The sequence below is a fragment of the Elephas maximus genome, chromosome 3 (genome assembly GCF_024166365.1).
Source record: "Elephas maximus indicus isolate mEleMax1 chromosome 3, mEleMax1 primary haplotype, whole genome shotgun sequence".
Lineage (NCBI taxonomy): Eukaryota > Metazoa > Chordata > Mammalia > Proboscidea > Elephantidae > Elephas > Elephas maximus.
In genome coordinates, this window is record NC_064821.1 from 25531017 (window position 1) to 25541424 (window position 10408).

The window sequence follows — 10408 nt, forward strand, 5'->3', positions numbered from 1 at the left end:
GTACTGAAGGAAGAAGTTCAAGCTACTCTGAAGGCATTGGAGAAAAACAAGGCTCCAGGAATTGATGGAATATCAATTGAGATGTTTCCAGGCGCAGCACTGGAGGTGCTCACTTGTCTATGCCAAGAAATATGGAAGACAGCTTTCTGGCCAACTGACTGGAAGAGATCCATATTTACGGCTATTCCCAAGAAAGGTGATCCAACGGAATGTGGATATTATAGAACAATATCATTAATATCACAGGCAAGCAAAATTTTGCTGAATATCATTCAAAAATGGCTGCAGCAATATATGGACAGAGAGCTGCCAGAAATTCAGGCCGGTTTCAGAAGAGGACGTGGAACCAGGGATATCATTGCTGATGTCAGATGGATCCTGGCTGAAAGCAGAGAATACCAGAAAGATGTTTACCTGTGTTTTATTGATTATGCAAAGGCATTTGACTGTGTGGATCATAACAAACTATGGATAACACTATGAAGAATGGGAATTCCACGACACTTAATTGTGCTCATGAGGAACCTTTACATGGATCAAGAGGCAGTTGTTCGGACAGAACAAGGGGATAGTGATTGGTTTAAAGTCAGGAAAGGTGTGCGTCAGGGCTGTATTCTTTCACCATACCTATTTAATCTGTATGCTGAACAAATAATACGAGAAGCTGGACTATATGAAGAAGAATGGGGCATCAAGTTTGGAGGAAGACTCATTAACAACCTGCGTTATGCAGATGACACAACCTTGCTTGCTGAAAGTGAAGAGAACTTGAAGGACTTGCTAATGAAGATCAAAGACAACAGCCTTCAGTATGGATTACACCTCAACATAAAGAATGCAAAAATCCTCAACACTGGACCAATGAGCAACATCATGATAAACGGAGAAAAGATTGAAGTTGTCAAGGATTTCATTTTTCTTGGATCTACAATCAACAGCCATGGAAGCAGCAGTCAAGAAATCAAAAGACGTATTGCATTGGGCAAATCTGCTGCAAAGGACCTCTTCAAAGTGTTGAAGAGCAAAGATGTCACCCTGAAGACTAAGGTGTGCCTCTCCCAAGTCATGGTATTTTCAATCACATCATTTGCATGTGAAAGCCGGACAATGAATAAGGAAGACCGAAGAAGAGTTGACGTCTTTGAATTGTGGTGTTGGTGAAGAATATTGAGTAAACCATGGACTGCCAAAAGAATGAACAAGTCTGTCTTAGAAGAAGTACAACAAGAATGCTCCTTAGAAGCAAGGATGGCCATACTGCGTCTTACATACTTTGGACGTGTTGTCAGGAGGGATCAGTCCCTGGAGAAGGACATCATGCTTGGCAGAGTACAGGGTCAGCGGAAAAGTGGAAGGCCCTCAACGAGTTGGTTTGACACAGTGGCTGCAACAATGAGCTCAAGCATAACAACCATTGTAAGAATGGCTCAGGACCAGGCAGTGTTTCGTTCTGTTGTACATACGGTCACTATGAGTCGGAACTGACTCGATGGCACTTAACAAAACAACAACAATTACATCAATCATTTTGTATAACTATCACCAATATCCTTTGCCAAATTTTCATTCATCATAAGAAAGAAACTCAATGTTCCTTAATCAATGATTTCCCTTTTCCCCTTCCCTCCCAATGCTGGTCCAAAAGCCAAAAACAAAATTTCATTACCTTTGAATTGATTCAGGTCTCTATGCATTTGGCTATTCTAGGTATTCATATAAGTGAGATCGTACAATATTTGTGCTTTTGTGATTGACTTACTTCACTCAGGTTAATGTTTTCAAGGTTCATTCATGTTGTAGCATGACGCAGGACTTCATTTCTCATTGTGGCTGACTAATATGCCATTGTATGCACATTTTGTTTCTCCATTTGTTTGCTGATGGATATTTAGGTTGATTTCACCTTTTGGCCACTGTGAATAGTCCTGCAGTAACCATTGGTGGACATGTGTCTGTTTGCATTGGTGCTTTCAGACTGTGAAATTTCTGGCTCATATGGTGGCTTTACTTTTAAATTTTTGAGGAACCACCAATCTGTTTTCCAGAGCAGTGATGCCATTTTGCATTCCCACATGCAATGGACAGGGTTCCAGTTTCTCCATGTCCTAACCGACATCTGTTTTTGTTTGTAACCAACATCTGTTACTTTATTTTTTAATTTTAGCCATCCAAATGTCAGTGAAGTGATATCTCATTGCGGTTTTGGTTTTCATCTCCCTAATGGCTAATGAAAGGCGCTCTGTTGGCCCAATGATTAGGTGCTTGTTTGCCAACCTAAATGTTGGACGTTTGACTCCACTCAGTGGCTCTGAGGTAGAAAGAGGTCACAATCTGCTACTGGAAATATTGCAGCCTGGAACACCCTATGGGACAATTCAACTCTGTCACATGAGGTGGCTAGGATTCAAAATTGACTTGATGGCACCACCACCAACAGTAATGGCTAACAAAGTTGGGCAACTTTTCAGCATTTGTTAGTTATTTTTATATTTAAGCCTTTTGTTCATTTTTTGATTTTTTTTTTTTATATTTTTCTTGTTAAATTGTAGGAATTCTTTATATATTCTGGCTTTAAAGACTATCTGCAATGTGGCTCCTAAAAATTCTCTCCCAGTCTGTTGGTTTCCTCTTCACTTTATTAATAAAGTCCTTTGATGTATAGAGGTCTTTAATTATGATGAAATCTCATTTATCTATTTTTTATTTTGTTACTTGTGCTTTTAGTGTCATATCTAAGAATCTGGTGTTGCAGAGTATGTCCCTATTTTTTTTTCTAAGAGTTTTTCAGTTTTAGGCCTATTTTTTTCTAAGAGTTTTACAGCTTTAGGTCTAATTTTAAGGTCTTTGTTCATTTTCCTATATAGCATGAGGTATGGGTCTAACTTCATTCTTTTTCATGTAGAAATCCAACTGTCCCATCACCATTTATTAAAGAGAATGTTCTTTGCCCATTTGATGGATTTAGTAAACTCATCGAAGATTAATCAACCATAGATGCATGTGCTTACCCCTGGGCTCTCAATCCTATTCCAATGGCCTATATGATTATCACTATACCAGTACCAGACTGTTTTGATTACTGAAGCTTTAAAATAGGCTTTGAGATTGGGAAGTCTGAGTCCTTCTACTCTATTCTTATTTTTCAATACTTTTGGCTATTCTGGGCCCTTTGCTGTTCTATATAAATTTGAGAATAGGCTTTTCCATTTCTGCAAAGAAAGATGTTGGAATTCTGAAGGAAATTGCATTGAATCTATAAATCGCTTCAGGTAGTATTGACATCTTGATAATATTAAGTCTTCTGATCCATGAGCATGGAATGTCCTGTTTATTTGGATGATCTTTAACTTCTTTCAGTAATGTTTATAGTTTTCAGTATACGAGTCTTTCACCTTCATAGTTAAATTTATTCCTAGGTATTTTATTCTTTCAGAAGCTATTTTCAATACAATTCTTTCCTGTATTTCCTTTCTGATTGTTTGTTCCTGGTGTATAAAAACATAACTGATTTTTCTGTGTTGACCTCATATCCTGCCACTTTGCTGAATTCATTTCTGGTGGATCTTTGAGGTACAGAAAGACCCAGGATTATGAACTTTACAGACAATTCCTACATGTCCTTTATTGTTATGTAAATTTTCTCTTACTTTGAAACAATTGAACCAACACTACTTACAACAAATTCTTCATCACAATCACCTTCACTTGCTGCAAGTGCAGCTTTTAGTTTATGGAAAAGGCTTGGAGGCTTTTCTTACACTAAATAAGAACCACACGCATCTGTTAAGAATTACCTACAAATTCGACTTAAATATACACTTAGGAATGGATCGCATTTGTAAAGCATTGATTGCCTGTATTCTATACACAGAAAAGCTAGCTGCAAAATGGGATACTTTGTCTTTTTCTTTCCAAATTTGGATGCTTTTTTTTTCTTGCCTAATTCCTCCAGTTAGAACTTTCAGCACAATATCGAATAGCAATGGTGAGAGTGGGTGTTGGATTTCTTAAAAGTTTTTCTGCCTCAGATGAGATGATTATGTGGTTCTTTGTTTTTGCTCTTTTGATGTGGTGTTAACTGATTTTCTAATGATTAAACCACCTTGCATTCCTGCGATAAATCTCACTTGACCATGGTGTATAAACCTTTTAATATGCTTATGGATTCAGTTTACTAGTATTTCATTGGGAATATTTGTGCCTATATTTATCAGAGCCCCATGCTGTCCATCAGTTTATCGTTCTGTGGGGGCTTGTGTGTTGCTGTGATGCTGGAAGCTGTGCCATCAGTATTCAAATACTAGCAGGGTCACCCATGGTAGACAGGTTTCAGCTGAGCTTCCAGACTAAGACAGACTAGGAAGAAGGACCTGGTGGTCTATTTCTGAAAAGAATTAGCCAGTGAAAACCATATGAACAGCAGCAGAACATTGTCTGATATATACCAGAAGATGAGCCCCTCAGGTTGGAAGCCCCTCAAAGTACAACTGGGGAAGAGCTGCCTCCTCAAAGTAGAGTCCACCTTAATGACATGGATGGAGTCAGGCTTTTGGGACCTTCATTTGCTGATGTGGCATGACTCAAAATGAAAAGAAACAGCTACGAACATCCACTAATAATCAAAACCTGAAAAGTAAGAAGTATGAATCTAGGAAAATTGGAAATCATCAAAAATGAAATGGAACACATAAATATTGATAACCTAGGCATTAGTGAGCTGAAATGGACTGGTATTGGCCATCTTGAGTTGGGCAATCATATGGTCTACTATGCCACGAATGACAAATTGAAAAGGAATGGCGTTGTATTCAGAGACAAAAATAACATTTCAAGATCTATCCTGAAGTATAATGCTGTCTGTGATGGGATAATAGCCATACGCCTACAAGGAAGACCAGTTAATACGGCTGTTATTCAAATTTACACACCAACCACTAAGGCCAAAGATGACAAAATCAGAGATTTTTACCAACTTCTGCAGTTTGAAATTGACCAAACATGCAATCAGGATTCACTGACAGTTACTAGTGATTGAAATTAAAAAGTTGGAGACAAAGAAGAAGGATCGATAGGTGGAAAATACAGCCTTGGTGACAGAAATTTTGCTGGAGATTGCATGATTGAATTTTGCAGGACCAATGACTTCTTCATTGGAAATATCTTTTTTCACCAACATAAATGGCGACTATGCACGTGGCCCTCACTAGATGGAATAGACAGGAATCAAATCGACTACATTTGTGGAAAGAGACAATGGAAAAGCTCAATATCATCAGTCAGAACAAGGCCAGGGGCTGACTTCCGATCAGAACATCAATTCCTCATATGCAAGTTCAAATGGAAACTGAAGAAAAGTAGAACAAGTCCACTAGAGCTAAAGTATGATCTTGAGTATATCCCACCTGAATTCAGGGACCATCTCAAGGATAGATTTAACACGGTAAGCACTAATGACTGAGGACCAGACGAGTTGTGGAATGACATCAAGGACATCATACATGAAAAAAGCATGGGTCATTAAAAAGACAGGAGAGAAAGAAAAGACCTAAATGGATGTCAGAAGAGACTCTAAAACTTGCTCTTGAAGGTCAAGTAGCTAAAGCAAAAGGAAAACATGATGAAGTAAAAGAACTGAAGATTTCAAAGGGTGTCCTGAGAAGACAAAGTAAAATATTATGATGACATGTGCAAAGATAGAAAACCAAAAGGGAAGAACACACACAGCATTTCTCAATCTGAAAGAACTGAATAAAAAATGTAAGCCTTGAGTTGCAATACTGAAGGATTCTAGGGGGAAAATATTAAACTATGCAGGAAGCATCAAAAGAAGATGGAAGAAATCCACAAAGTCAGTATATCAAAAAGAATTGGTCGACTTTCAACCATGTCAAGACGTAACATATGATCACGAATCAATGTTGCTGAAAGAATAAGTCCAACTTGCACTGAAGGCATTGCTGAAAAACAATGGTCCAGGCACTGAAGGAATACCAACTGAGATGTTTCAACAAATGGATACAGTGTTGGAATTGCTAACTGGCCTAGGCCAAGAAATTTGGAAGACAGCTACCTGGCCAAATGACTGGAAAAGATCCATATTTATGCCCATTCCCAAGAAAGGTAATCACACCAAATGGGGGAAATTATCAAAAAATATAATTAATATCACATCCAAGCAAAACTTTGCTGTAGATCATTCAAATGTGGCTACAGCAGTATATCAACAGAGGACTGGGAGAAATTCAAGCCAGATTTAGAAGAGGATGTGGGACCAGGGATATCATTGCTGATATTGTATGGGTCCTGGCTGAAAGCAGAGGATACCAGAAGTATGTTTTATTGTATGTGCAAAGGTTTTCAAATGTGTAAATCATAACAAATAATGGATAACATTGCAGAGAATGGAAATTCCAGAACACTTAATTGTGCTTATGAGGAATCTGTACATGGATCAAGAGGCAGTCATTCAAACAGAACAAGGGGCTATCATGTGGTTTAAAGTCAGGAAAGATGTGCATCGGGGTTGTATCCTTTCACCATACCTATTCAATCTGTATGCTGAGGTAATAATCGGAGAAGCTGGACTATATGAAGAAGAACCGGGCATCAGGGTTGGAGGAAGACTCGTTAACAGCCTGCATTATGCAGATGACACACCTTGCTTGCCAAAAGTGAAGAGGACTTGAAGCATTTACTTACGAAGATCAAAGACCACAGCCTTCACTATGGATTATACCTCAACACAAAGAAAAAAAAAAAATCCTCACAACTGGACCAATAAGCGACATCATGATAAATGGAGGAAAGTTTGATGTTGTCAGGGATTTCATTTTACTTGGATGCACAATCAACATCCATGGAAGCAGCAGCTCAGAAATCAAAAGACACATGGCATTGGGCAGATCGGTTGCAAGACACCTCTTTAATGTGTTGAAAAGCAAAGATGTCACCTTGAAGACTAAGGTGAGCCTGACCTAAGCCATGATGTTTTCAGTCACCTCGGACTCATGCAAAAGCTGGACAATGCATGAGGAAGACTGAAGAAGAATTGATGCCTTTGAATTGTGGTGTTCGTGAAAAATATTTAATATATTAACCCATGCATGGACTGCAAAAAGATCAAACAAATCTGTCTTGGAAGAAGTACAGCCAGAATGCTCCTTAGACGCAAGGATGGCGAGACTACGTCTTACATATTTTAGACATGTTATCAGAAGGTATCAGTCCCTGGAGAAGGATATCATGCTTGGTAAAGTAGAGGGTCAGTGAAAAAGAGGAAAACCCTGAGTGAGATAGATTGACAGTGGCTGCAACAATGGGCTCAAGCATAGCAAAAATTGTGAGGATGGCACAGGATTAGGCAGTGATTTATTATGTTGTGCACAGGGTCACAATGAGTCAGAACCAAGTCAACAGCACTTAACAACAACAACAACAACAATTATCAGAGATATTTGTCTGTGGGAGCCTTGGTGGTGCAGTGGTTAAGAGCTCAGCTGCTAACCAAAAATTTTGTAGTGCAAATCCACCAGCCACTCCATGGAAACCCTATGTGGCACTTCTACTCTGTCCTCTAAGGTTGCTAGGAGTTGGAATCAACTAGAGGACAAGGGGTTTGGTTTGGTATTAGCCTTTAGTTTTCTCTCCTTGTGGAGTCCTTGTCCGGTTTAGGTATCAGGGTGATGCTAGCCTCATAGAACAAATTAGGGGCAGTTCTCACCTCTTCATTTTTTGGAAATGCTTAAGAAAGATTGGCATAACTTGTTCTGTAAATGTTTGGTAGAATTCCCCAATGAAGCCATCTGGTTCTGGACTTTTTTGGGAGGTTTTTGATACTGCTTTGATCTCTTCATGTTATGCATCTGTTCAAGTCTTCTCTTTCTCCTAGAGTTAATTATTTTGCTGTCTTTATGAATTTTTATCTATAAATGTCTTTGATCCTCCAACATTCTTCAGTTGAGTGCCTCTAAAGTGAGTTTCTATAGAAAAGGGTGAATAGCACAGCAACCAATGAGGAAAAGGTTCTAGGAAGGATAGTTTTGCCAGAGTTGAGAAGTGTTGCTGAAGGGGGTGTATGTTCTTGAAAATGAATGCTTTATTTGTGAATTTTCTGAATTCAAAATATAGGCATAGGACAGTGAACCTGTGTTCTTGGGTCCTTTTACTGATCTTTTTTTTTACTTTTCCAAAGATGTCTCTGCAAAATGGACCCACAGAATCTAACACATATCTCTAAATTCCTCCTGCTGGGCCTCTCAGAGAATCCAGAACTGCAGCCCCTCCTCTTTGGAATATTCCTGTCCATGTACCTGCTCACAGTGCTTGGGAACCTGCTCTTCATCCTGGCTGTGAGTTCTGACCCCCACCTCCATACCCCCATGTACTTCTTCCTCTCCAACCTTTCCTTGGCTGACATTGGTTTTACCTCTGCGACAATCCCAAAGATGCTTATGAATATCCACACACACCACAGAATCATATCCTATGTCAACTGCCTGATTCAGTTGTCTTTTTTTAGTTTTTTTGGATGTATGGACAATCTACTCCTGACAGTGATGGCCTATGACCGGTTTGTGGCCGTCTGTCAACCACTTCACTACCCAGTCATCATGAACCTCCACCTCTGTGGCTTGTTTGTTTTGGTGTCTTTTTTTCTCAGCCTCTTGAACTCCCAGCTGCACTGCTTGATGGTGTCACAAATCGCCTTCTGCACGGATGTGGAAATTCCTCATTTTTTCTGTGATCCTTCTCAACTCTTCAACCTTACCTGTTCTGAGACCACTATAAAAAACATACTAGTATATTTTATTGGTGCCATCTTTGGTGGTGTTCCTGTCTCAGCCATCCTTTTCTCTTATACTCGAATTGTTTTCTCTGTTCTAAGAGTCCCATCATCAGGTGGGAAGTATAAAGCCTTTTCCACCTGTGGCTCTCACCTGTCAGTCGTTTGCTTATTTTATGGCACAGCTATTGTAGTGTACCTGAGTTCTGCTGTCTCACCTGCTCCTAGGCGTGGTGCAACAGCCACAGTGATGTACTCTGTGGTCACCCCCATGTTGAACCCCTTCATCTACAGCCTGAGGAACAGGGATATCAAAGGGGCCCTGCAGAGGCTCCTCAGCAGACAAGCATAGTGTTAATACCTGTGCCATCTTTTGTGGCCTGTGAATTAGAATTGCTGAAAACCAAACATGTGGAGCTGGAAATTATGCTCCTTTGGTCCAGTTTTTGCAGATCTCATTGTTTTCAATCTTTTTTATGTTTAATATCAGAATATTGATTATTTGGCCCATTTTTGGTGAATTGGGGGATATTCTGGAATCTGTGTTACGTCATAACATACACCCACATTGAGTCCTATAACACCTGTGTAGCCTTCTATATTTCTCATCTATGACATAGCCATCCTGGTGAAATGCACAACTTTCTTTAAATTAAAATACAATCCCCCATTCTTTCCTCAGTTCCTGCCTATTGTCCATATGACATTTTTATCTACCTTATCTAGTTAAGCAATTTAGGTAAAATACTGCTGGTTATTAGTCCTCAAACTTGACTTCATATTGGAATCATCTGGTGAACTTTAAAGACACTCATGCGGAAATTGTACCACCAGAAATTCTTATTTATTTACACTGAGGTGTGCGGTCAGCCAGAAAAATTTTCAAAGCACCCCAGTGTGTACCAGTGGGCTGGCAAGGTTGGAGACTACTTATCTAAATAAGACCATTGTTCAGAAAAGACTAATATGCCTTAGCTCCTTTAGTCCTCATGAGCAGATACTGAAGATTTTAAAGCAATCAGAGCTCACAATGGGGAAGATATGAAAGAATTTCTGGCAATGTGATTTTTCTCAATATTGCTGGTATTATTTCTTCAAATATCTTCTCCTTCCCTACCATAGTCCTGGTCATATGTGCTGGACATTAAGCTCTTGTGTCTGTGCTCCTAATTCACATTTTTGCATTGTACTTTGTGATGCCACAGTAGAATCTTCCCATTCTTACTCTGGTTTTCCATCTGACTCTCTTGCAATGTTCCACTGATAGTTGTCCAATGAGATCACCAGCCCCAATAAACCAATCTTTTCACTATATTCTTATCCTTCGGCATGGTCACTACTTCCTGTAGGTACTAGCTCAGTGTTACCCTCCTCCCATATTTTATACCTTTCAGCCTTTCAATACTTATTTACCTAATTCCTATACAAACAATGTTCTTTAAAATTACTAGTGTGTTTTCTTTTTTCTTGTTTGAGCCTTGACTAATAAATTTTAATGAGAAGCAAAGTGTGTTATAATGTCTGTACTTGTTTTTGTTGGGTTCCATCGAGTCAGTTCCAACTCATGTTGACTCTTTGCACAACAGAACAGAACACTGCTTGGTCCTGCACCGTCCTTGCAGTCAT

General features: G+C 39.2%; 1 protein-coding gene across 1 annotated transcript; it reads left to right on the top strand.

Annotated features, from left to right (window-relative positions):
- Nucleotides 1–8234: 8234 nt before the first annotated feature.
- LOC126071145 (olfactory receptor 7E24-like) lies at nucleotides 8235–9134 on the top strand. The gene has a single exon (XM_049875408.1). It carries the CDS (start codon nucleotides 8304–8306, stop codon nucleotides 9132–9134), a length of 831 nt encoding a protein of 276 aa, XP_049731365.1. The 5' UTR covers nucleotides 8235–8303.
- Nucleotides 9135–10408: the final 1274 nt, after the last annotated feature.

Coding starts and splice junctions, on each gene's coding strand:
- LOC126071145 (XM_049875408.1), top strand. CDS start 8,304: ATGTACCTGCTCACAGTGCTTGGGAACCTGCTCTTCATCCTGGCTGTG.